At 43.8% G+C, this 26,933-nt stretch overlaps 1 protein-coding gene and 1 long non-coding RNA gene across 3 annotated transcripts in view; one reads left to right on the forward strand and one right to left on the reverse strand.

Moving 5' to 3' along the window:
- The window catches only part of RIGI (RNA sensor RIG-I), a 35,440-nt gene extending 11,186 nt beyond the window's left edge, over window positions 1-24,254 (reverse strand). Inside the window, exons 1-10 of one of the 2 annotated variants that reach the window (XM_081317140.1) lie at window positions 23,951-24,254; window positions 18,930-19,058; window positions 12,497-12,675; window positions 11,323-11,473; window positions 10,330-10,446; window positions 8,564-8,671; window positions 7,355-7,613; window positions 6,447-6,705; window positions 4,142-4,304; window positions 621-722 (exon numbers count right to left, since the gene is read on the reverse strand). In XM_081317140.1, coding sequence (XP_081173266.1) covers window positions 621-722; window positions 4,142-4,304; window positions 6,447-6,705; window positions 7,355-7,613; window positions 8,564-8,671; window positions 10,330-10,446; window positions 11,323-11,473; window positions 12,497-12,675; window positions 18,930-19,058; window positions 23,951-24,056 — 1,573 coding nt within the window. In that variant the 5' untranslated portion in view covers window positions 24,057-24,254. The remainder of the gene's footprint in view (window positions 1-620; window positions 723-4,141; window positions 4,305-6,446; window positions 6,706-7,354; window positions 7,614-8,563; window positions 8,672-10,329; window positions 10,447-11,322; window positions 11,474-12,496; window positions 12,676-18,929; window positions 19,059-23,950) is intronic. The other variant, XM_081317141.1, reaches the window with a different exon arrangement.
- Window positions 6,318-20,703, forward strand: LOC308661909. Its single transcript, XR_014025050.1, has 3 exons — window positions 6,318-6,352; window positions 20,069-20,131; window positions 20,407-20,703. It is a non-coding gene; the product is annotated as an uncharacterized lncRNA (long non-coding RNA).
- Window positions 24,255-26,933: the final 2,679 nt, after the last annotated feature.

The raw sequence follows: 26,933 nt of genomic DNA on the forward strand, positions 1-26,933 counted from the left end.
AGGCCTGCCATATTGCATTCTAGCCACTGGTCCGCGATGACTCGAAATGCGAATTGTACAACATAGTGCACTTTAATATGCAGTTTATACTATTTTGAAATGAAAATTCGGCTGTATTATGCATTATGGAATATATTATGAATACAAACTCTATTATGAAGCTATATAGTACAGTGAACTGGATTACAATTTTTGTGATGAATGGTGTGACTGTACTTTGTTGTTAGCTGCGAAGTCGTGTCCGACCCATCGCGACCCTATGGACAACATTCCTCCAGGCCTTCCTGTCCTCTATCATCTTCTGGAGTCCATTTAAGCTCATGCCTACTGCTTCAGTGACTCCATCCAGCCACCTCATTCTCTGTCGTCCCCTTCTTCTATTGCCCTCAATCTTTCCCAGCATTAGGCGTGACTGTACTACATAATGGTTAACGTATCTATGTAATGTGTGTGTGTGTGTGTGTGTGTGTGTTTATACGTCCATGGGTATATCACACCTTGATGCTCTTAGAAAGAGACTGCTTTGGTTCAGATCACAGGAAAAAGTGATCATTTCACAAAACTATGTTATATCAATGGAGCATATAACCGACATCACCAAGCAATCTCCATCATCTTACCAATAGGATGAAATTGTCTTGCTAGATCCTCTGCTTTCGACATCATCTGAGACACAATATCTACAAAGCGATTTTGTGAACGAGTCCCAACAAGCCTAATAACTGCAGTAAAAGTAAAAAAGAAACTGCCATTATTAGTGTGTTATTAGCTGCACATTTAAATATTCTAAAACTATTACAGGTCCTTTGTCCAAGAAAAGGTTAAGTGTTTTAGAACTTGGGGAATTAATTTATTGTGCTATCTTTTTCCAACTTTTGCCTTTCAGAGATACGGCTATAGTACCAGTATACCAGTCATCAAGTATACAAAAACAAAGTCCAGTTGCCTTTTGAAAAAGCACCTTTGGGACAACCATGACCTGGATGACTGAGAATCTCCATAGATAAATAAAGGAAGGTGTCAAAGTAGCTTGGCATATTGTTGAGGAAGTGTCTAATCCAGACGTGTCAAACACAAGGCCCGGGGGCCAAATCCGGCCCGCGAAGTGGTTTCATGTGGCCCGCGAAGCCATCCTGGAAACAGTGAGGGAACGGCCCCCACTGCCTTGGCCCTGGCCCAGAGACCCTCCTTCTGCCAGAGACCCTCAGATCTGCCCCACTCCTGCCCAGGCCCCCAGAGGCACCCTTGATGCGAACGATGTAGAGCTGGCCACGCCCACCCAGTAGGCCATATGCACTCTAGCCACGCCCACCCAGTAGGCCACGCCCACCCAGGTCACACCCACCCAGCCCCCTGAGGGCAACCGCAATGCTGATGCGGCCCTCAATGAAATTGAGTTTGACACCCCTGGTCTAATCTCTACCACAAAGGAAGGATGCAGGTTTATCATTGTGGAATTCCTGGAAATGTCATCTGGGTCCATCAGATCGAGGTCCCAATGGGGAAACCCCTTCTAGCCTAGAGTTATACAAGGTATATTGTGTTTGAAATATGTGCATGCTCAATTTATATTTAAGAATTTTGCTTCCGGTACAGTATGACTCTCTTCAACTGCTCAGAAACGCTGACAATTTGAGGACTATAAAAATGGTCTGAGCTGAAAATGTCCCCTTACAAGTCAAAAAAAAGAGAAGTCCCCAGGCTTCAAACAAACTGTTCAAATTTCACCAGGAACATTGTCACCCTGTCCTGTGTTCTAGAAGTGTTCTTCATTCAACACGGGACTGGCTGGAACATTTCAAAATTAGGATAACCCAGTCTAAACTCAAAACAAGGTCCTTTGAACTTGAAACAGTGTTCTCAACCCAAAACGTTTCAAAACGTGACATGTTCTGCATACTTTTAGAAACCTCCCCACTTTTTAAATTCCTGAGGGAATTCCTGAAATTTGGCAGGATTCCCCCACTGGAGTACACCAGGAATGCCATCTCAATTGATGGCTAAATTAATCCATTGCTATGCGTCTATTCAAGAAGAAACATGCATTTAAGGAAAAGTCCCTACCTAGCAACAGGAATTAGCTTAGTTACAGAGCATCATCTGACAAGTGGAGAAAGCTGTCAGTCTTTGCTAGATAGGTAGCTGTCTATTGAATTCAGCTGTGCCCCAACTTCTAGCCCAGGGATGTTTAATGGAAATGCCAAACAGGATCTATATAATTTGACTATCGAGACTTTTAAACTATTGCCAGAGTTCCACAACTTTTCCAGTTTTGCAGACCGGCATGGGGAAGAGGAAGGGATGGCTCTGTGTCAGTGGCGGGCGAGCACATGCATGCAGCTCCATTTACACGAGCGGTGGGCATGCACACCCGCCACTCATGCAAAAAGAGCATGCGTGTGTGCTCACCCACCACTTTCGTGGCCCGGTTCCAAAGGGCTTAAGGCCCAGTAGCGGGCTGTGACCTGGGGCTTGGGGGACCTCTGATAATAGGACATCCCCTATGGCTCTTCAGAATGGGTTATCGGATTACGGGTTTATCTCACTGAGAGATGGGTTCTATGGCAGTTCATCCCCAGTAGGAAGTCTCAACAGAACTGTTACACGAAGAAGTGTCTGGAAAGCAATCCAATTCGAACCGCAGGTGCATTTGACGCCGGATTTCATGGGCATTCCCCACACCTATTTGCAGCAGAGGGAAATGCGAGACACATACAATATGTCTCGTAATATTAATATATTCCCTTCATTGCCCCCCCAAAAAAGTTTCTTAGTATAAATTGCTGAGGAATTAAGATTAATGTGCATGACTGCTTGTGGTTTTCTTGGAGACATCCATTTAGTCACTATGAGAACAAAACGGGATACTTGCAGGACCGTCTGCTACCGGGGACGACTTCCCATCGGCCAGTGCGCTCACACAGAGAGGGCCTCCTCAGGGTGCCGTCGGCCAGACAATGTCAGCTGGCGACCCCCAGGGGGAGGGCCTTCTCTGTGGGAGCACCAGCCCTTTGGAACCAGCTTCCCCTTGAGCTTCGGATGGCCCCGGACCTCCGGTCCTTTCGCCGCGACCTCAAAACTTTTCTCTTCCATCAGGCTGACCTGGATTGATGATGGGTTTTTAAATATGTTTTAATTTTTAACTGTAGTTAATTTATTTGGGGGCTGTTATTTAATTGATTTTTTAATTTTTGTATTGTTGTTTTTTATTGTTGTAAGCCGCCCTGAGTCCTTTGGGAGATAGGGCGGCATATAAGTCCCAAAAATAAATAAATAAATAAATAAATAAATAAATAAAATGCAGCCCCATCCCTGCCTACTCCCATTCAAGGGTGGAGGCATTGGAGGAGGCAGCATAATATCCAACATAATTGCATTGTAAGGGATTTCAAGGTTAGACGTGGTCACGACAGGTTGTTTAATGACTGTTCAAAGTTAACAATGATCTCAAAAGGGTGCTTTATGACCAACAAACACCCCCTGCCCTTATAAATTTGTATACCTCTCCCATGGTCGTATGATCTTGATTTGGGTGCCTGGCAACCTGTTCACAACCGATGGACATTTGTTAAGCTCCTTGCAGTCATGTGATGGCCATTTGCAATCTTCTCTGCTGGCTTCCCCAGAAAGTCAGTGGGGAAGCTGGCGGAGAAGATTGCAAGCTGAGTGGACCACCTCTCATCTCTGGGAGCTGGGGTGATCATCTCAGCTCTACCCCATCAAGATGAGATTTCCAGCCTGCAAAGAATTTCCCCTCTCTTCTGTGTTTTTTTTTGGGGGGGGAGGGCCGCTCCAGAAAAGGAACCAAAATTATCAAGGTTTTGAAATATTCATGATTTTAGCTCTGTTTCTGCAACCTGAAGAGTTTCCCCACCCCCTCCATTAGATCTCCTTACCTTAGATTCCTTCTGCTCAGTGACCTGGGATATCACTTAATTACTGCAACCTGGGGAGGGGGTGTTCTGGGATTACAATCGCTGAGTGAAACAATCATGTGGTTGTCTCATTTAATGACCCTTTTGCTTAACGACTGAGATTCCAGTCCCATGTACGGTCATTAAACTGAAGAACTGCATGCACTCTTTTTTTAAAAAAAAGGATTACTTGTACTCCAAGAGAGAGAATGAGAATGCAGGCTCACTTTTTTCAGGTTTATGAACAATTTCTTCTAGGTCCTTTATGTTCTTTCTGACTGTTGAGACCACTTCAATATTGAGCGAAGCACAAATATTACAGATGTAGTCTATGGCCTCCATTACGTTTTTGGCATTGCCAATGCCAGGAGAAGCGGTCAATCCTACAATCTGAATAATTAAAATACATTCACTTTAAACTAGAAGTACCACACATGAATTAAGACACTAAAACATGAAAAGAAAGGACAAGGAGGGGAAAAAAGAAAGAGGCAATGCTGCCTCAGAATTATTTTCATTCACCACTTGCGCCTTTTTCCTGGCAGACATCGATGGAAATCAGAAGATGAATGTCCTCTTAGCCTTATTCAAAGAAATACCACGAGGAGTATTAAATCATTAGAATTTAAACTAATACCTTAGATTCTTTACCCCATCGTGGTATTTAGAAATTAAGTTTTAGAAGTTGTATATTTTTGTAACTCTCTATCTTGTTTATCATTAACAACAATTCCAAACCAACCAGTGGAATAGCCTGCCTCCAGAAGTTATGGCTGCTCCATCACTGGAGGCTTTCAAAAAGAGACTGGACAACCGTTTGTCTGAAAATGGTTTAGGGCAGGGATCTCCAACCTTGGCAACTTTAAGACTTGTGGACTTCAACTCCCAGAATTCCTCAGCCAGCTTTTCTGGCTGAGGAATTCTGGGAGTTGAAGTCCACAAGTCTTAAAGTCGCCAAGGTTTAGGACCCCTGATATAGGGACTCCTGCTTGAGCAGAGGGTTGGACCAAGACCTCCAAGGTCCCTTCTAACTCTGTTATTCTATGTTCTAATTATTACTGCCAGTTGTTTGAAATAGGCCAGGTCAATAAAGAGGAATGGCTGGGATTTCAAGAATACTCTTTATGGTTGTTGAGGTATTGTACAGAATCTTGAAAGCCTACCATACTTTCTCTCTACTATTACTTTATCCAGGAAAATCAAGGTGGGTTGTGGTTTTGTTTTTTTTTTTAATTCCATTTATATCCCGCCCTTCTCCGAAGACTCAGGGCGGCTTACAAGCTTAGCAGTAGCCTTCATTCTATGTATATGCCTTCTTGTTAGGGCTTTCACACACACCCCAAGCGGCATTATTACAAAGTCAGCTTAATTGCCCCCAACAATCTGGGTCCTCATTTTACCTACCTCGGAAGGATGGAAGGCTGAGTCAACCTTGAGCCTGGTGGGATGCGAACCTGCACTAATTGCAGGCAGCTGGTGTTACTTAAGGAGGCATTAGCCCACTGCTCCACCAAGGCTCTTTTAGTTTTGAGTTCCTTTCTCGCACTTTCTCTTTTCCCAGGAATATTTTTTTTCTGAAACAATTCCCTTAATAATTGGTTCCTGCCCTGGCCATTCCCCAGCATCCAATCCACATGCCATGGCATTTATTTTCATTTATTTAAAAAGGGGAATACATTTCTTGGATAAACTGCGAAACTGCTAGATGCTAATGGTGGATCAGATCATCAGCTTCTAATCGGAAATGATCAGACTTTTTATCCTCCCAGCCATCCAGAGTCAGGTGCAATTCAAAGGTGTGTTATCGATAAACAATATTTCTACGTCTTCTTCCAAGGGGTGGACAAATTAGTCCTCCAGATGTTGCCAAATTACAGCTTCCAGCATCTTTGATCATTAAGTTTATGGAATTAAAAGTTCAGCAATAATTTTGAAGCCATGCAACTTGCTCAGCCTTATGGCTTATATCGTTTAATATTTGTTGCTATTTCCTGTTCTAACAAGTATGTCAGCCATATGTTTCAGAAAATAAGGCCTAGACCTGCTCAAGTCTCAGAAGCAGAATAATGAACAAACCAATCATTGAGGACACCTTTTGAACGCTAAGTTTGGCTCTGAGTTTATTCATTGGGTTTATGATACTGAAATTAAACTACTGTTGTAGTTTATTCCTAAAAGGCTCTTCACAGAAAACAACTAAGCACAATGCCTTTCCATGTGCTGGGCGCTACAATGTGCATTACTTATTGAACACATAATTGCTTTCTTTTGGTTTATGGATTAAAATTCATCAAAATCAGGTTTGTTTGTTTTTCAAACAGAAGCTGAAATGATTACATTATTTAAGAATAGAATGGCAGACAAAGTGGATCCCTGCTACAATGTTGTTACCCTAAATGGCTCCTGGACTACAGGTGTGCATGCTATCTTCTTGAGAGGTACGTACAACATTTCCCATGTTGTCTTCATGTATTAGAAGAGAATACACAACTTGCTGAGATTTTTTTTTACCAACACAAGAAAGCTACTTACCTGAGGTAGCAGAACTGCACCTTGCTTCAGTTTAAGGGCCAAGTACTTGGACATTAACATATTATATGGATTATTCCCTGTAGTGTTGTGGCACTCATCGAATATCATCAACGTGAATATTGAAAGAGAAAGATCTGTGTCATTATTCAGAGCGTTCAAAAGAGTCTGGGGTGTCATGACAATTATATCATTCTGTTTAATAACTATTTCTGCAGGAGACTTGAAAACGTTTTCCCCACAGATGCCTGCAATGTGGTAGCTGCAAGAAAAGAGACAGATACTTCTCAGTCCTGTTTTAAGCGTTCGATCGAAAACTGCAAAATTAGGAAACAGTTATACAGGTGGCCCTCGACTTACAACCACAACAAAATTGCTGTTGTTAAGTGAATTTTGCCCCATTTCACAAAATTTCTTGCCAGAGTTCTTAAGGGAATCGTTGAAGTTGTTAAGTTAGTAACCTGGTTGTTGAGTGAATCTGGTATTCCCCAGATTCCATGCTGACTTTGAGTGTCAGAAGGTTGCAAAAGGGGATCACATGACCCCAGGACACTGCAATCGTCATAAATATAAACCAGTTGCCAAGGGTCTGAATTCTGATCATGTGACCATAGGGATGCTTGGTTGTAAGTGTTAAAAATGATCATAAATCCCTTTTTCCAGTGCCGTTGTAACTTTGAGTGGTCATTAAGTCAACTGTTGTTAAGTCGAGAATTACCTGTATAAAACAGAGATCGTCCGTTTACCTAACGCTCCCATGCACAAACACACATAGACACTCGTGAACTGGTCATATCTGACAGCGTAGTTTTTAAAATTACAACACAGGTGCTCATCACAGGTACAACCTCATACTTTACACAATGCAAGGCAAATGGCTGTTCCAGACACTGATTTCAAAATATTTTCACCTTGAGATACAGCAACAATCTAAATCAAGGGCTAGAAAAGATGCTACCGCTATTATTTTAGAACCAGGAAGCAACGGGATATCCGCATAGGACGGACTGAGATCATACTCGTTTTTGAAGTATTCATTGAAGACTTTCTTCTGTTGTTCATAAACTGGAACTTTTGTAGTGAGGAAGACCACTTTTCCTTTCTGCCCAGCAGGCCTGTTGCGGAGATGATGCTCACATATCATAATAGACACAAAAGTCTTCCCAGATCCTATAAAAATGAATAAAGGCTGGTTTGGACTTATTTGGAAGCAATGGACTAAAATTCTGAACAACAAGCTGGCAAGGCCATACTAGATGGTCCTCTCACTTAAAGAGTCCACAGTTGGGACTGGAAACTCTATCACTAAACGTTGTGGCTGCTAACTGGAAAATCTCTGACCACAACAGGCTTACAGATCTTACTTTCCCTTCGGTATTTAATCATTGCAGTTGTTAAAACAGGCCCCAAACATGGGGCAAATCTTTATTTCCTGTTTTCAGCCTATCTTGAAGGCCATCGAACAGGCTGTAGTCACACCGGACAGTTCATATATTTGTGTAAATTACTAACAAAGAATTAAGGGAGACTGAGATGCATTTCTGACTCTTTAGTCTTCATCAGTCAGCCATACCCCCAGGTTCGAATCTCAGAAGGGTATGGCTGACTGATGAAGACTAAAGAGTCAGAAATGCATCTCAGTCTCCCTTAATTCTTTGTTAGTAATTTACACACACACACACACACACACAGACACACACACACACACATATATATATGTGTGTGTGTGTGTGTGTGTGTGTGTGTATATATATATATGTATATATGTATATATGCATATATGTATATGCCCTAATAAGCAGGCATATACATAGAATGAAGGCTATTGCTAAGCACATTGATTTGTGCTTAGATTGTAAGCCGCCCTGAGCCTTCGGAGAAGGGCGGGATATAAATGGGATTAAAATTATATGTGTGTGTGTGTGTGTGTGCGTGTGCGTGTGTGTGTATGTCATTGTACTTTCATTGTACTTTGCTAAACAAGGCAGTGGGTTTCTTCTTTTTTCTTCAGGAAAAAGTTTATAGCCTTTCTTTAAAAAAAGTCTATCATAATTTTCCATTCCAATCAGCAAGAAACTTACTTCTAAGGGTAATTGTAGCTCAGAGAACTATAATCTTACCGGTAGGGGCACAAATCATGGTGTGTTTGCCCTTCAGAGCAGGCTCAGCAAGTTCTATCTGATAGCTCCTTGGCTTCCTCAGAACATAGCTGGCCTTCTGGAAGGCATCTAGAAGAACATGCGAACAAAATTTGTAACGTATGTAAAATACGACATATTTACATGGCACGCACAACAGAATGCCTACCATCCAAAATCACTATGTGGACACTAAGAGAAACATGTTCATTTAGAGCAGACATGTCAAACTCGCAAGGTCACGTGACGAGGCCCAACGTATTGGGACAGTTTTGCCATTGCCGGCAATGGGGTGGGCGCGGCTTCCGGAGTGTATTACATGTGTGAGTTCCGGCACCTTTTTCTTTTACAAAAAAAGCACTGCTCTCTGTCCCCGGTGAATTAAGCAATGTCACGGATGTCCCTCCTGTCTGAGTGTCAGGAGGCTGTGGGAGGTCTGGATGGGGAACAAGCAGCTTTTAACGAACGCTAGTAAAACTGACTGGTGGGACTTCACCAACTTTGGTACTGGATGGGGTGGCCTTGCCCCTAAAAGACCTCTTGTACAATCTGTCGGTCCTTCTGCTCAAGGAATAGGTGGCAGTCAGGAGGCCTTTTGCACAATTTCACATTGTGCACCAGTTGCAAATCTAAATAAAAACTTTGAAAACAGGATCTACGATGAGGTAATTAAGGTGATCAATTGGAAAAGAAGCTTTACATTGATGTGGTTGTTAAATATCAGGAGAAAAAATGTTTATATTCAATTGTTATCTATCAAAATACTAAGTAATGTACTTGGTTGGTAAAAGAATACTATTGGAAGAAGAGAAAAATCAAAGAAAGCTATTATGTGAGTTATAGAAATTGTTATTGTTTTTAAATATAAACCCAGGCAACATGCTGTTTACCAAATATTAAGGGAACTATGTTAATAAAATCAATAATATATATATATATATTTAAAAAGGATAGGTGTCCAAATTGATCTTGGTTTTATTTGTGTTTCTTTTTTTCTTTTTGCTGTTAATTTAGACCAGCACAAAACTGATTAAAAGCAAATAACCATACATGTAAAGTTGAAAACCTTTGCACGCATGTGTCATTTTGTACAATGATGTGTGAACATGTTTACAGACTGGGGGACTTAGTTTAAACATGATGGTTAGATCCTGAAACAACTCTACATAAAAGTTTGCAGTCTTTTTTTTTTGTCTGATTCAAGGAGCAAAAATTGCACTTACGCCTCACATTCAATCGTCAAACAATAACATTTTCAAAACAAGAAAATATCCTGCAAGCTTTCCAATACAGGCCTGTAACAGATACTTCACAGAGAAATGCTGAGGTGAAAATAGAATTTGTGCTAGGTACACTAGTCCTCTTAAAAGAACTATGGGCTCTTCAACCATGACTGTGTTCAAGCTATTTCAGGACACTAGGCCAGTGGCTGGCACAGTTCAAACTGCACAAAAGATAAATGTAATTCACTAAAAAATAAATGAGTATTCCTTTGGTATTTAATCAATGTCTGTCTTTAGTCACATTAGAAAACCTAATATTCATCCACAAGGGGCTGTAGGGAAAGCATCAAAGTTTTTCAAGAAATATAAAGTACCACAAGCACCACCATGTGAACCTGGACATACTCCGCTGCCATAAATAAGACAGCAACAGATTAACCTTTGGTAGCACAGATCCTTTTCTTGAGAAGCCACTAAAGGTTTCCTAGAAGAATTGAGCCCGAGGCAGTTTTCCAATTGTCTTACCTGAAGGTGAACACAAATTTTCGTAAAGGTTGTCGGATTCTGCTTCTTCAGAAATCTGTATTTGAAAAACACAGCTGTCTTCATCTTCATCTTCCATTTCAACATCTGCATTATCAGCTGAATACGATACAAAGAAGTCCGTTCAATTTTTGCATTTTCATTACTATTTTGCTTGGCACATCTACTGTAAAAGTACTCCTCAGATAAGTGAAAGATAACGTGAATAGGAAAGAATATATTGTCGTATTGGAATATATTGAATATCAACTCAAATGTTTTTATAATAAATTCATATTCTGCATGTTGTTGGGAATGCAATGTAAATATGTTCTAATGAATGCAGAAACACTGCAAGTTGCCATTCTTAAACAACGTGGAAGCTCCTATTTGAATAGTCATGCTTAAGTGACAAAATTTCTACATTCTTCTTTGTTTATATATTCATTGAATTTCTACCCCACCCATTTCACTAAATGACACTAGTTGAGAGACTGGAGAGGAAGGGATTTCAAGAGAGTACTGTAAGCTATTTGTGTAATGCAACGGTGGCTTCCAGCATGATTGCATTGTTTTCCATGTATATAAGACAGTAAACAAGTACTCTGAGCATCCCAAAGAGTAGGGGAATAGTTAGGCAGCGAACAAAAGCCAAAGGTGCGAAACTGAGTCTTCTAACCAGAAATTACAGTTGCAATCATGTGATTTTTTCCACTCAGTGACTGCTCCGCTTAGTGGCAGAATTGCAGGTCCCAATTAGATTTTTTTTAAATGAGGACTACCTGTAACAGCATGTCAGTGGACATCTTGCCAATTTTAAGACACATGCAAGTTAAAAACTAGGTGTTTTCATCACCTGATTATGACCATCACTACACATACCCCCACTGACACTCCACTTGGTGACTCTGCCTCTCATAACTTTCTCTATTCTAGAAGTCTTCCAAGAGAAAGAAAAGAAACTGAATGGAGAGTAAAACAAAGATATGACAATACCTCCTTTCAAATCCCATAGCTTGATTTGCTTGTCATATCCATTCATATGCAGTGCGATTTGGAAAGTTTTAGGCCAATGTTCTTTGTCTGATCGACACAGGCATTCCACCAGCTTGCTTGCACTTGCTTTTCTCCCTTTCCTTTCACTAATCTGCAAATCAGAAACATGAGGCAGAGCAGAGTACTTATTTATGGTGTTTCTAGACTCAAGACTCAAAAGATTCACTTCCACTCTTTATGGTCTTTTTGCACAAGGCAGGAAAAAAATGCATAATTTGCGGTTATAATTTGTAGTTTTGAAGATTAGGGGAAAAACTGAATAGAAAAGAGAGAGTTTTCTTTTGTAATCATAGGGCAGGAGATAATTTTGTAATTATTACTTCCTTTGATATTATTTGTTGCAAAGGAAATCAGAAGCTTCTTTTTTATATATTTCATTTCATCCTTTCTTTCTGCACCTTTGCTTTTCACTCTCTACTTCCTCGCTCTCATTCTTTGAGCCATGGTGGCGCAGTGGTTAGAATGCAGTATTGCAGGCTGACTCTGCCAACTGCCAGCAGTTTGATCTTGACTGACTCAAAGTTGACTCAACCTTCCATCCTTCTGAGGGCCGTAAAAACAAGGACCCAGATTGTTGGGGGCAATATGCTAACTCTGTAAACCACTTCAAAAAGGCTGCAAAGCACCATGAAGCGGTATATAAGTCTAAGTGCTACTGCTATTCATTTGAGTTAATTTTTATATTCTTTTTAAAACTTTCAGCAAAATTTTATGAAAATAATATCAGGAGATACACGCCCAACTAAAAGTAACTAAACTCAAAAAAACTCAACAATGATCTGAACAAAATTCACAAACCTTCTCTCCCACAGTATAGCACAAAGAGAATATAAATATAAAATAAAAAAACAAATCCAATTTTAAAATTCACCATTTATTCCTTTCTTTCTTCATGCATGTTAATTCTCTTGCTTACCAACCCGTAACCTGGACCACATCAGAATCTTCTCAAATATTTAGAGAAATGAATCAACCTGGTAAGAGTAGATAAGGGTTTTATTTTTGCTGCTCTCTGATCAAGCTAAATTAGCACACTGTGCAAAATGAAAGTCAGGGCTGTCTTCTAAAACAATGTGGGCCACCTGAGTGGATGGCGAGTTTAAATAAATAATACCTTACGAATCTCTTCCCATTCCTGAGTTCGGAGGCAGTCTGTCATGTGGCCTTGAATATCTGTGACATCAATGTCCTGCAGAATGGGCTCAATTCGTTTCAACAGTTGCCTGTGAGGTTCCAGACCTTCAATTCTCTTGAAATCCCACTGGTCAATTGCATCATGAAGGCCGGTGTAATCTTAAGAAGCAGAACAGAAGATACAAATCAGAATTAAAGTGGCAACTGACTAAAGTCGATTATCAGCAACAGGTGGTATACCTGGCGCCTTTTTAAGTTAGCTTCAGCCCACTCCAAAATGTGGAAGGTGAATGTGTTGAGAATCCCTACTGATCAATTCCCCTAGGAGACTTGGAGAGCTTTTAAACACCCTTTCTTCCTCCCCGTTCCATAATACTTGGGGGCTGAAGGAAGGATATAACCTACAGGAACAACTGACCTTCTTAATGTAAGAGATGGTTGATAACATTTATTGTTGTAAACATTTCCTTATTATCATGATGTTCTGATTCTGTTGGTTGGGTTGACTGACTTCTTTTAAGCTATTTAAAGTCAGTTAGACAGAAACGGCATCGAGCTCACACTAACAAACTAATAACACACAACACAGGGGAAACAGTTGTGTCTGGTTGGAACAGCTAGGTTAGGGGTAGGCAACCTTGGCTCGTTTATGACTCGTGGACTTGAAGTCTCAGAATTCCTGAGCCAGCCATGCTGGCTCAGGAATTCTGAAACTTGAAGTCCACGAGTCATAAAAGAGCCAAGGTTGCCTACCCCTGAGCTAGGTGAACGGTAGTTTTTTTTTAAAAAAATTAAGACCTCTTTTAGCACTTAGGACAGAATGAATAAAGGCTTCCTGCAACCTGGAGCAACCGCAGAGGCATGTCAACAGAAACGACGCTGCATGAAAGTAAGCACAATCTGCAGATCCCGGAGCTGCTAAGCCCCGGGGACAATTGTATCGTTTACCAAGACTCACGGTGGCACTAGGGCTGAAGCTGAGGCCTGGGCCTCTACTTCAGGCCCAACCTTGGAGGAATGGAATAACTAGCTGTGGCAAGCTCACTGTGGTCAACTCACCATGGCCAACTTACTGCAGGACAATTCAGTAATTCAATTATTTAAAATAATTTTTTAAAGTATTTTAAGTGTTGTCATTCACATTTCATTTTGTCCCTCCTATTGCATCCTTTATTTAATGACTTTATTCCAGACATGTGAAACTCATGACATCACGTGACGTCGCACGATGTATCGGAACTTTTTCTCCATTGCTGGCAATGGGTGGGCAGGGTTTCCTTGTGACACGTCCGGCCAAGGGCTGGCAGTTTGACACCCCTGCTCTATTCCATCATTTCAATATCAGTTTAACTCTTACCCTGCAATGAGTTGGCTGTGTTGAGTTGGCCACAGGAAGCTGGCCAAAACAAGATGCCTATATGAAGTTGGCCACGGTGAATTGGCCACTGTGACTTATCCTAGTCCACGGGTCGGCAACCCACGGCTCCAGAGCCGCATGCGGCTCTTTGAGCCGTCTCCTGCGGCTCCCAGACCTCCTCCGGCGGAGGTTTGGGGAGCTGCACGCGCAGCTCTCCAAACCTCGACTGCCCCGTTTGCAGAGATGCTGCCTTCATCCATGTTTGACGAAGGCAGCAGCTCTCCAGTTTGCAGAACTTCTGCCTGCGGTGGAGGTTTGGAGAGGTGCGCGCGCACCTCTCCAAACCGCCGCCGTCCCGTTTGTACAGCTGCCATGTTTGTCCATGTTTGACGAGCGCAGCAGGTCTTTGAATGGGCGGCGGCGGTTTGGAGAGTGCGCGCGCACCTCTCCAAACTGCCGCCGTCCCATTCAGAGGTCTGCCGCGCTCGTCAAAAATGAACGAACGTGGCAGGTCTCCAAACGGGCGGCGGCAGTTTGGAGAGGCGCGCACGCACTCTCCAAACTACCACCGCCCTGTTTGCACAGCTGCTACATTTGTCCGTGTTTGACAAATGCAGCAAATCTCCAAACAGGACGGTGGTTTGGAGAGGTGTGCGGGCACTCTCCAAACTGCCACCGTCCTCTTTGCATAGCTGCTGCATTCGTCTGTGTTTCTTTCAAACGCGGAGGAATGCAGCAGCTCTGCAAACGGGGCGGCAGCGGTTTGGAGAGCTGCGCAGCTCTCCAAACCTCCGCCTCCATGTTTGGAGAGCTGATGAGTTCATCAACCCAGAGGTTTGGAGGTCCCGGGAGAGGGGCAGGGATCCTCTGAAAGGCCGTTTCCTTCCTCAGCCTGCGAGTCCGTCCCTCCCCCCCCTAAGCTGGCGGCATTGGGCAGCGACAAGTGCGTGCGGCTCAGGATGTGGTGCGGGCGTAGGGGTGGTGTATGTTTTTGCTTGTTCTGCGCATGCGCTTGCGTGCCCACAGGCGTGCACACATTTTGCGGCTCCCACTTTTTTGTCTGTATGACGGAACCGGTTCCGAGTGGCTCTTTTGCTGTTTCCGGTTGCTGACCCCTGTCCTAGACCCAGCTTTGGTGAGACCACAGAGTGCCACTTATTCAAGATGGTCTAAATGGAGGAGGGGTGGAGGAGAGAAAATGGTTTATCTTTTGTTCAGAGTAGACAGCAGAGTTAGGCATTTTATGAAATTTTTGACACACCAAGCCCAAAACCACCTTCATGGATTACTGCCTTGTCGTGGTGAAGGGGCTTGCGTAATTCAATGAAGCTATGAGCTATGCCGTGCAGGGCCACCCAAGACGGAAAGGTCATAGCAGAGAGTTCTGACAAAACGTGATCCACTGGAGAAGGAAATGGCAACCCACTCCAGTATCTTTGCCATGAAAACCCCATGGACAGTACCAAAAGGACCTCCTGGAGGAACCTTGTCTGTGGGGTCGTGATGCGTCGGACACAACTTTGCAACTAACAACAACGAGCCCAAAGGTTCAACATCACTGATCCAGCATATGTTCTTATTCGGCATGCCAAATGATCAGAGAATTAAGTCCTATGCAAAAATAGCACCTGGATGGCTTCTCTTAACATATGGAGGGAAAGCACTGCTAAAGACCTGGGCAGAAATTGGTAAGGAAATTTAGCAACCTTAAGCTTCTGATCCTGGTCAATTGCATGGGATTGCAAGAAGTTAGTGACTGTGTTTATGGAGAGGTATTTTCAATAGCGAAACTAGTGATGGACCTTTGCTTTGCCGGAATGCGGTCTGAATTCTTTGAGGCAGGACTGGTCTCTAGGGGAAAATACACCAAATGATTTTCTGAAATGTCAAAAAAAATTGCGGAGAAGCAGGTTACTCTCCAAATACAAGAAATCTCAAAACACACTGCAGCCCACGGAGTGTCCCTTTTTCACGAAACTCTGTTCAAGCTCTGGAAAAACTGGGGAGATTTTCTCCCACAGCGGAGAGCATAAAAGTAAGCAATCCTTTCACACAATGTTTCTGATTGGAGGTATTTCCTAAGCTCCATAATCAATGTTTGGGGTTTTTTTGACCCTACAGCTATTCTCTTCTCTTCTCTGAGCTACAAAAAACAATGGTGTTTTCCCCCTGAGCAAAGGAAATTCTCTTCCTTACTGATAACGATATGTTCCCCAAAATCATTTTAACAGCATTCCCCCCCCAAAAAAATTATCCCTACTAATTTCACCGTCACGATGATGGTTTGTTTAAAGCAGAAGAACAAATGCACTATCCCTCCAGTAGGGTAGTGTGCCTACTTTGTTAATTTAAATCGCATCTGTTTGGTAAATTTTATCATAAAAATAATGAAGAAAACCCCAGTTCCTAATTCCATCTTTCATTTCCAGCAAACTTACTGTTACTTTATGTACTGGGCTTAATTGTAACACCAGGTGGTAAGCTGGAGCTAGCTAACAGCTCCCAGCAACTCAGACTCCCCGTCTCCAGTGCTGCTATTGGCTGCCCCTAGGTGGCAAAGGGTTGCTTTAAACCTACTGGCTGCCACCTAGGGGCCAGGCTATAAATTGCTGCAGGCTGCAGCTCAGTTCAGTTCCTGCAAGCAAATAAACATAACCATTGCTGAACTCACTCGCCTCGTTTTCATTCCTGCGCAACAAACTCACTACACACACACACACACACACACACACACACATATATTCAATGTCTAATACTCTGAACCAGACATGTGAAACAGAAGGCCCATGGGCCGGATTCGGCCTGCCATGTGGTTCCGTCTGGCCCGGGGACCTGTTCTGGAAACAGTGAAGGACCGGCCCATGGCACCTCAGCCTGGCCTGACCAGGCGCTGATCTACAACCTGGTGCCAGCCATCAAAGCCAGAACGTGCTCAGCCTTAGATCCACAAGGCAGCTCTGGAACCAGCGATGGGTGCCCCCGCCCCACAGGCACACTCACAAGAAGCAGCATCTCTGTTGGCTGTCTTGCCCCAAAGGCTGATTTCACCCAGGACGCTGGCGCTGGCCATCTCCTGTGCGCATATCCATGAGGCAGAGGCAGCAGGGTGGCCCCTGGCTGGTTCAAGGGCTGCCCCGTGGATCTAAGGCTGAGCGCGTTCTGGATTTGATGGACGCAACCAGGTTGTAGATCAGTGCCACACACCCCCTCCCACCAGCACCTCCATGGCCCACTCGCTGACCTAGCCTCGCAGCCACTAGGCTTTCCTTTCACCAGGACTGGCCCTCATCATGTGGGATAGTGATGGCTTGCAGCAGCATGGACATCAGCAGCACTGGCAATCTCTCCCCCTCCCATAACCCCTTCCTAAGAAGGAAAGAAATGAGAATGGGAGGGAGGGAGGGAGGGAGGGAGGGAGGGAGGGAGGGAGGAAGGAAGGAAGGAAGGAAGGAAGGAAGGAAGGAAGGAAGGAAGGAAGGAAGGAAGGAAGGAAGGAAGGGCAACTTAGTTGGAGAGATGCCCCAATTCAGACAGTTCTGCTTCGATCCTGGATCCATTTAGACTTGGGCTCAAAGGAGAAAGCAATTTTGTGTTCTCTTTTGTCACAGACAGGACTCTATTGGCAATCCAAGTTAACACTGGTATTCTTGAATTGCGAACTCTTAGGAAAGTATCCCCTCCTTGTGTGTTGCAAACAGCCATTTCCAGTGGAGAAAACAGGACAAAGCAGAGTGGGGGAAAATATTTTCCTTTGGTACCGTATATTTCCAGTCTGAATTAGAACATGGCAGGCTCCCTACAGGAGAGTCCTTTTATGGATTATGTATTAATAGAAAAGCAACTAACTTACCTCTGTTCCTAAATGCTAAAGCTGTTGCACATAAAAAACGGAGGAGCTCTGATCAACTACCACAGCCACCATTTTGACAGTTTTGCTGTAAGGTTGTCTGTGGACGCCCCCACTAAATGCAAGCATGGAATAAAATGAGCCTGGTTTGCTCTCAGTCTTTTAAGTGGCCACATACTTCTAGCAAAAGAGGCATTTGATCACAAGGCAAGGAGGCATCGAGAAATGTTTCCCCTTTTGCATTTGAGCATCCAAGAAGGGACAGGAAAGGAGAAAGGGAAAGACAAAGAAGGAAAGAGGGGAAGGAAGGAAAGGAGAATGAAGAGGGAAGGACAAAGAAGAAAAGGGGGGAAGGAAGGAAGGAAGGAAGGAAGGAAAGAAGGAAGGAAGGAAGGAAGGAAGGAAGGAAGGAAGGAAGGAAGGAAGGAAGGAAGGAAGGAAGGTTATAATGAGAGGGAGGGAGGGTCTGAGGGAAGTCCTGCCTTAGACTTGGCCACGAGCAGCCCTGCTGCCCTTTTGCCATCCCCTTGTCCCCCTCTTCCTGTCCTCTCCTGGTGGTCTCCCATCCTATCGCTGAGGATGCTTTGGTTATAAAGCTGGGTCTCCTCGCAGGGAGACGTAGTGGGCCTCTCTCTGACCCACACATTTTGCCCTCCCACACACACCATGAGCAACTTGGTCAAGGAGAGCGAGTCAATCAGCAGCAGCCTTGAGGAAGAGGTAAATGCAGCCGGGTGCCCCCTTGGGAAAGGCTGGACTGGGCGCTTGCCCTCCACTGCCCAGGGCTCCGGGCAACCTGCATCACTGAGGGTCCTCTGCATGTCCTGAGAGGGACAACAAAGGTATAGTGCTCGCCCTGGTCTCACCTTCCTCGGCTGGAGACAATGGATCCCACTCAGACCACCACAGGTGCCCACCAATACAATCAATGTTAAGCTGGCCATGCCCACCCCGGGCACATCCACCCCCACTATGCTCACCCCGGCCACACCACCCCCCCCCCCGGCTCCTCAATGTCAACCTCAACCCTGATGTGGCCCTCAATGAAATTGAGTCTGACACCCCTGCTCTGAATTCTTTGAATAATTCTTTCGTGTGACACCCATTCAGTGAAATTGCAACAGTTTACATAGATCCACTGATTTAGAGTTTTAGAGGGAAAAGGAATGTAGTTTAGCAAACACTTCCTATGTAATAAAGCAATTATACCTGATGCTTTTAGTGCATCCAGAAAACCACGGAACCATCCATCCACGTTGAGCTGTAGAATGGACTGAAGAAAGAGTTCTGCTGCCTTGGTGGGCTGGTTGCTTTCCTCTTGAATTCGCTCCACAGTCTCTAAAATTGTAGACAAAACTGTTGCAGTAAATTTCTCACCTTAAGGTTCAAAGCAAAACAACAGACTTTGAGAGTATCGCACCTTTCCCATTTGAACTTTCCAAGGGCCCATGATTCTGTTTGCAACATACTCGGAGAAGGGCGGGATATAAATGGAATTAAAAAAAATAATTCATTCTGATGCTATTTAGAAAATGTTTCTCTGTGTGTCTGCTTGCTTATTGAAAACACATTACAAGTAGTTCTTACTTACCGACTGTGTCCCTCAGCATCCATTGAGTGTTACAACAGTGCTGTCCTCAGTAATGTAATTGCCAATACAGTCAATATTCATTGCCCTCTACCTAATATGTTGTTTTTTCTTTCTCCAACCTCCTTGCAGAGTAGACAATTGGAAAGGAAATGATTACAAGAGAGTAAGCACGCACATACTGGGAAATAAATATCAAAACCAATACATATTGGCAGCCATTAGCACACTATGCAAACAGCCCGTATATTCCCCAATGGGTGTTTGCTTATTCTTTTGTAATCCCTTCTTCTCCAATCTCTCCAGTTTATGAGGGAGGCAAAGCAATTACTGTAAGCCAGACATGTCGAACACAAGGCCCGGGGCCCGGATCCGGCCCGCAAAGTGGTTTCATGTGGCCCCCGAAGCCATCCTGGAAACAGTGAGGGAACGGCCCCCACTGCCTTGGCCCTGGCCCAGAGACCCTCCTTCTGCCAGAGACCCTCAGATCTGTCCCACTCCTGCCCAGGCCTCCATAGGCACCCTTGATGCGAACGATGTAGAGCTGGCCACGCCCATCCAATAGGCCATACACACACTAGCCCCGCCCACCTAGTAGGCCATGCCCACCCTGGCCATACCCACCCAGCCCCCTGAGGGCAACCACAATGCTGATGCAGCCCTCAATAAAATTGAGTTTGACACCCCTGCTGTAAGCAATCTCTCCTGTGTCTGACTTGTTTCCCTTTTGCATGTCCTCTCGCTTCCCCTCCTTGTCCAGCTGCACCATGAAGGACCAGTTTAGGCACATCTCCTCAGCAGTGGGAAGAAGACAACAGCAAAGGTAAGCTAGGGATGACAAGGACAGTGAAGAGCAGAGATGGGTGGGAATAGGTAAGTGGGTAATGTTGAAGCTGAAGCACATCCCGTAGTCAATGTGGGCAAGTTGCCAATTTTTAAGTTTTGATCACTGAACCAAGAAATACTGCAACCCATAACTTCAAAGACCAGACATTAAATAAGATTTGTTCAGCATCATCATAACTTTGAATATTTGTGGAATGAATGGCTGTGAAGCGAAGGCTATCTGTAAAATTTTCTGTATTTCTTTATATCTAGATACTAGATATCTGGTGTTTTGCAGTCTGGCTGTGTTAGACCTGCGGAAGACGGATATTTGACCATCACAAGGATCTCTTCGCCTTCTCCATCACACTCTCTTAGTTGTTATCAATGGATGAGGTTTTACAACCAACTACAAAGCACATTTACACACATGACCAACTAAGTATGCTTCATCTTCTGTATAAGACTAAGCTTTTAAGGTGACTTGAATCACATGCCTGGCAAATGCATTACTCTACCAAACCTTTGGAAGAAATTGCTGAAATATATAATTAAATTAATCAGATACAGTGATAAATCTATTCTGCGTTCTTGTTGGTTCTAGTATTTTAAGTCTTCATCAACATAACCAATATTATGTAATTGTCAAGGTTGACTCTGGACCAATGAAATCTCTCAGCCTAGCCTATTTCATGAGGTTATTATGAGAGAAAAAAAGGAGGAATTCTATGCCCATGCAGTCTTGTTTTCCAGGAGGACAGACTGGATGAGATAAACTCTTGCATGCACAGACTAGGATTGGCATTCATGAAGTGAAACTGGGATTAGGTGCACTTGCGATGGGAGGCAGTTATCTATGAGAAATGAGGTGGTGATAAGCTGACAGGGAAAGCCAAGGTAAATCATCAAAACAATTAAAAAATGAAAGTTAGAATATTTTGGACATGTGATGAGGCACGCTCCATTTAATCCTCCAGGGAAAGATTGAAGGCAAATGAGGTCCAGGGAGAAGAAGATCATCATGGCTTCAAAAATCTAAGGGACTGGTTTGGACAAAACTCAGCAGCACTTTTTTGTGCGGCAGCTGATAAAAACAGGATCACCAACATGATCACCAACATCTGATAATGGATATGCCACAAGAAGGAAGAATCTATGGGATCATCTGATAATGTCTATGGCATGAGGATGACTTGAGAGGAGAGGAAGAAATTAACAATGATGTTTTCAAATAGTACTTTGACACAAAGGGTATGTCATTAAACAATCATATTAAATAATAATAAAAAACCTTTACAGTGAAACTGAATCACTTTTCACTTTTGGTTGTTTTTGAAAATCAGTCCCTTTTCAACCTAACCATTTGAGTTCTGAATGAAATGTGGACTGTATTTAAAAGTGAGTTAAGTGTTAGAGGGGGGGGGAAGTATAGAGAGAATGAATAGGATTACAAATAAATATACGAAGAGCAAATATGACAAGAGGAAACCTGAGAACATCAGTGTTAAGATGCAGAGGTAAGTGATTAAAGATGGTTTGCAGGATCAGAAAATTATGGCGAGCGAGCTTTTTATCAAGATTGCGTACTCTGAAACACCAGGACTTGCACGTATGAAATGTATCCATCTCTTTCCTTGTTTCAAAGAAGGAAATCTACTTTGCATTCCCAGACAGCCATTACTTATTTCACTTTATTTATTTATTTATTTATTTTAATTCCATTTATATCCCGCCCTTCTCCGTAGACTCAGGGCGGCTTACAAGCTTTAGCAGTAGCCTTCATTCTATGTATATGCAAGTAGTAGTAGTAGTAGAAGACGAAAAAATCCTGCAATTTTTTTTTTTCAGAGGGAGGAAAACTGTTAAGAAGCAGGACACGAGCGCCCCTAGAGGGCTTTAGTGCCGTCTGCTGGCAGGATTCTTGCCCCGCCTCCTCAGCTGCTTTCAGCCAATAAGTGCCCCGCTTCCCCCTCCCGGTTATCAAGATAATTCCGAAAAAGAGCAGGTTGGATGCGGGGCCGCAATGTTTGCCAAGCGCGAGGAAACACTCCCCCGCCCCGCCCCCGCTCCAATCATCTCGAGGCAGTCCACCGAACAACCTCTTGCCATGCGCGCAGGGGTTGCCTAGGAAACCAAAATCAGGAAAGCCTCGCATCTGCCGCCGCGAAAGTGCTGCGTGCAAAGCCGCCGCGAGACGCGTGAAAGAAAGATGGCTTAAGCGCAAAGCTTTCCGAACGTCAGAACCCGCTTAGCTTGACTTCTCTGCGCAAAAAAAAAAAAAAAAAAACTGCAAGAACGGTGGGCGAAATAGTGCCGTGTAGAGATGCCTCTCGGGTTCTTCGCTGAACGTCAGCTAGGCGGAAACACTTTTTCTTTCAACATCTTTCCGTCCAACCATCACCAACCTCCTCTGAAAAATCATATAGCCAATGCCTCCCGGGGGATCAACTGAAATCAACACGTAAGCTCTCTGCTTTATAAATTACGCTGCTTTGATTGGCATCGAGCACGTGTGAGAAAGGCAGACAGACAGTATATGAAAAAGCAGGAGGGTGCCTTGGTTTTTAATTTCTTCACCCTGTTTCTAAACCATCACTATGAAATTTCTGGTTGCTGTAAGCATCTCCATGTATTGCGGGCAGGTGATTTAATTCTTAAGTCAACCAATTAATTGACACGCCTAAATAATAATAATAATAATAAATAATAATAATAATAATAATAATAATAATAATAATAATAATAATAATAATAATAATAATAATGAGGAGGAGGAGGATTTATTTATTTATTTTATTGGATTTATATACCGCCCTTTCCCGAAGGACTCAGGGCTGTTTACAGGGTATTTAAAACAAAAATCAATACAAAAGTTAAAAACAATTTTAAAAGATTAAATCAAATCCCTGAAATAATATAAAAACCCTGATTAAAATTCCCAGCCTGGGCCAGAGAGCTCGAAGAGCCAGGTCTTCAGGTCCTGGCGAAATGAACGGAGGTCGGGAGGGGGGAGGGGCGGCGGTCCTGAGCTCCGTGGGCAGCTGGTTCCAGAGGGCAGGGGCACCCACTGAGAAGGCCCTACCCCTGGGTGTTACCTGCTGGCAATCTTTTATCGGTGGCACCCTGAGAAGACCCTCCCTGTGGGAATGCACTGGACGAAGGGAACTTGATGCCGGCAGCAGGTGCTCCCTCAGATATCCCGGACCCAAGCCATGTAGGGCCTTATAGGTCAAAACCAGCACCTTGAATCTCACCCGAAGGGCAATGGGAAGCCAATGCAGCTCGCGGAGCAGAGGTGTTACATGGGAGTATCGGGGAAACCCCCATCACAACCGCATTCTGCACCAGCTGAAGCCTCCCAGTGGTCCTCAAGAAGAAGTAGAAGAAGTTGTTTTTAAGCTAATTTGCTTTTTATTTGGGTATCTGCTTCTCCATTCCAAAAATCTGAAGCGACTATTCCTCAAAATATCTGGAGAATATCTGGAGATCACGCAATCATTCTAACGGCAACAGTGTCTACGGGTATTCTGAGTTAGGTGTCGCTTAAGGTGTCCCTATTCAAAAGTGTGAACAAAATGCCATCTGGTAAATCAAGCTACCTCTGTCTGACGCCCTCCCAATGTTGCATTACAGTTCCCATCGGGCCAGCCAGCATGCCCGATGGCCGGAGTAACTGGGTTATATACTCCTACATGCTCGATGGTCAGGATATCTGGGTTATATATTCCTACATTCCTAAGTGGCGTCCAGTTGGGTACATCACAACGTGATGACTGTGATTAAAACAATAAATAAAACTTCGGTGGTTCCAACTTACCATCGGACAGCCAGGTTTTCATGTAGCTCAATACATAAGCAGGATTTAAAGTCTTCACTATGTATTCCTTGCAGCGAAGCAAATTCTCTCGTTCGACCTCCGTCATTTTTCTCCTTTCTCCTTAAACCTCCGGCGTTGCAATAGTTGTTTTCTTTCTCTCTCTTTCTCTCGTGTTCCGCTTTAATTCCAACTCTGCTCCAGAAGAAATTTCCCCCCCCCCCTAAAGAAATCAAAAACCCGACCGCAAAGATCGCTCGCTCGCTCGCCCTTCTAAAACTAACAACGGGGGAAAGGCAGCTTAAAAGAAAAAAGGAGGAAAAAAAAAACAGCCTCCCGAGGAAAGCCAAGCCGTCCAATGAAAACCCTCCGCTTCGAGACCCCGCTCGATTCCTGCCAATCAGCCGAGCGGAGGCGAGAATCGAAAGTGAAAGAGGTTTCCCCCAAAGGGAGGAAAGGCGGCTGGAAAAAAACGCGGGAAACCGAAAGTGGTTCGCGGGGAGGGCGGGGACACCGTCCAAGCAGGGAAACGAAACGCGGCCCTTTTGTGTGTGTGTGTGTGTGTGTGTCTGTCCCTATTTGGGTTGGTCTCCGAAGTGGCTGCGGCGGGTTTTAAGGGCAGACGGGGCCCGAGTTCAGAAAGAAACTTTAGACAGGGGGGTCTTCAAACTTGGCCCTTTTATGACTTGTGGACTTCAACTCCCAGAATTCTTCAGCCAGCAAAGCTGGCTGAGGAATTCTGGGAGTTGAAGTCCACAAGTCATAAAAGGGCCAAGTTTGAAGACCCCTGCTTTAGCAGCTGCCGTCCCAAAACAGAGAGGGTGGCGTGGGGGGGCCCGAAACCCCTGCCCCCCCCCACGATGAGGGCGAGGTGCGAGTTCTTCCCCTCTCCGCCGGGAGGCGCTGTAAGCAGGCAGGCGGCAAGGAGAGCGCGGTGGCTTTCCCGCCCCCCCCCCAACCGCTCTAAGGGCGCTTTCTCGCCTGCACCCCAAGTTTTAGACCCCGGCTCTCCAGTCGAGATGGCCAGTGATGATCAGCTGTCATTGGGGGGGGGGAAGGAGGGATGTTAATGCCCCGACCCTCTGAAAGCCGAAGGTTGGCTGAGTGGCTTCGATGCTCCAACACGGGAAGTTTTTAAGAAGAGACTGGACAGCCGTTTGTCTGAAATGGTATAGGGCAGGGGTAGGCAACCTCGGCTCTTTTATGACTCATGGACTTCAACTCCCAGAATTCCTGAGTCAGCTATGCTGACTCAGGAATTCTGGGAGTTGAAGTCCATGAGTCATAAAAGAGCCGAGGTTGCCTACCCCCCCCCCTATAGGGTTTCCTTGCACATACATAATCTCGACTGGTTAATGGTAATTCTGGGCCACCCTGTATGTAGCGACCCTGTATGTAGTCCCCTCCCCCCTCCCCTTCTTCTCTCCCCCCTCCCCTTTTCCTTTTCAGTCTTTGGGAGGGAATGGATTTGATGATGATGATGATGATGATGATGATGCCAACTTTTGATTGCCTATTTATCTTCATCTGCTGAGGGGTAGCCCTGTACATTTTCAGCTTCATCCCTCCCTAGATTGCCAAATCCTGATCCCATGGGGGCAGATCAGAAAGCCCCTAAGAAAGTACCTCTGGTGGTTAGTGAAGACCCAGATTATTTGAAGGACCATTTCGATCTGTATCAAAGGTGCCCAAGCCTTCCTATTAGCCAAGTAAATTTACTGGTGCATCATCAGAAGACAGAATCAAGATTTCCAAAGACAGACATTTCCTGAGATGGCCGTTCCCTTTGCAACTAGAGCCATTTTGGTCTGGTGATTAAAACACCAGGCTAGGAAGTGGGAGACTGAATTCTAATCCTGGCTCAGCCATGAAAGCCAGCTAGATAACTGTAGGTCACTCACTCTTTCTCAGCCCAATTCACCTCACAGGATTGTTGTGGGGAAAATAGGACAGGGTGTTAGATATGTTTACTGTTTTTGAGTCATTTTTAAAAAAAAATAAAGGTCGGATATAAATAAACTCCTGTTTCAAGGAATGTGTGGCTCCACTCCAGGGCCAGTGAAGGAACCATCCAACCATCCCATTGGTTTAGCATACAGCCCATTCTTACCAGAAATCAGTCTGAACTTGTTTTATCCCATCCTGACCCATCTAGCTTGCAGACTTCAAATAAGGATCTCCATAATATCATTAGCTCAGTTCTAGATGGGATAGCTGAAAATCATCAAGGTATAACCAGTTGTGATTGTTGGAATGTTTTCCTTATGTGTTTACACTAAGTTAAGGATTGATAAAAGATTGTATAGGTTAGCAGCAATTCCATTTTTAAAAAGAAGGCTGGCTTCTGCCATTAGAAATAAATGACTAGTGTAGCAAAACCTATGCAAAGAAAAACACATAGCTTATGTATCAGAAGACAAACATGTACGTAGAAGGAACAAAATATTTATACTGTAGCTAACCATATATAAGGAAACTTCAATTTTAGCAAGATATGAAAGGGAAGGATTGCAGGGAAGGGAAAGATGTTCATGCTGATAAAGCATGAACCGTTGTAGTAAGCTAACATATTCCTTTCTATTAATTAGTTTAAATCTTTACACTAAAGCCTATAAGAAAGGAAACAGGAGCAGTCCATCATGGCCACTCCCAATGTTATTTGACAACCATCGGTTAAGTATATATTTTCTATCATCTCCATTGCTATATTGGATTTCTGGGCATGAGCTGCAGGAAAAGGTATCTAATGTTTCTGATGGACCATAGGATTATTGCAGTTAAGAACTTCATAGCCTAGATAAGCTATAGATACTGCAAAAGTCATAAATACCACCGCATGTTCCTTTTGTTTACTGAAAATTCTCTTCCTTTTGCACTGAAAGTTTGTTTGAGAAAAAGCAGCTTTACATACTTAGTTATCCAAACCGAGTGCACTGGCATAAAACAAAACCGTAGGAAGATTTTAGCAGATCCGACAATATTCCCT

This window comes from Vipera berus (assembly GCF_964194415.1).
Source record: "Vipera berus genome assembly, chromosome: 2".
In the NCBI taxonomy this organism is placed as follows: Eukaryota; Metazoa; Chordata; class Lepidosauria; order Squamata; family Viperidae; genus Vipera; species Vipera berus.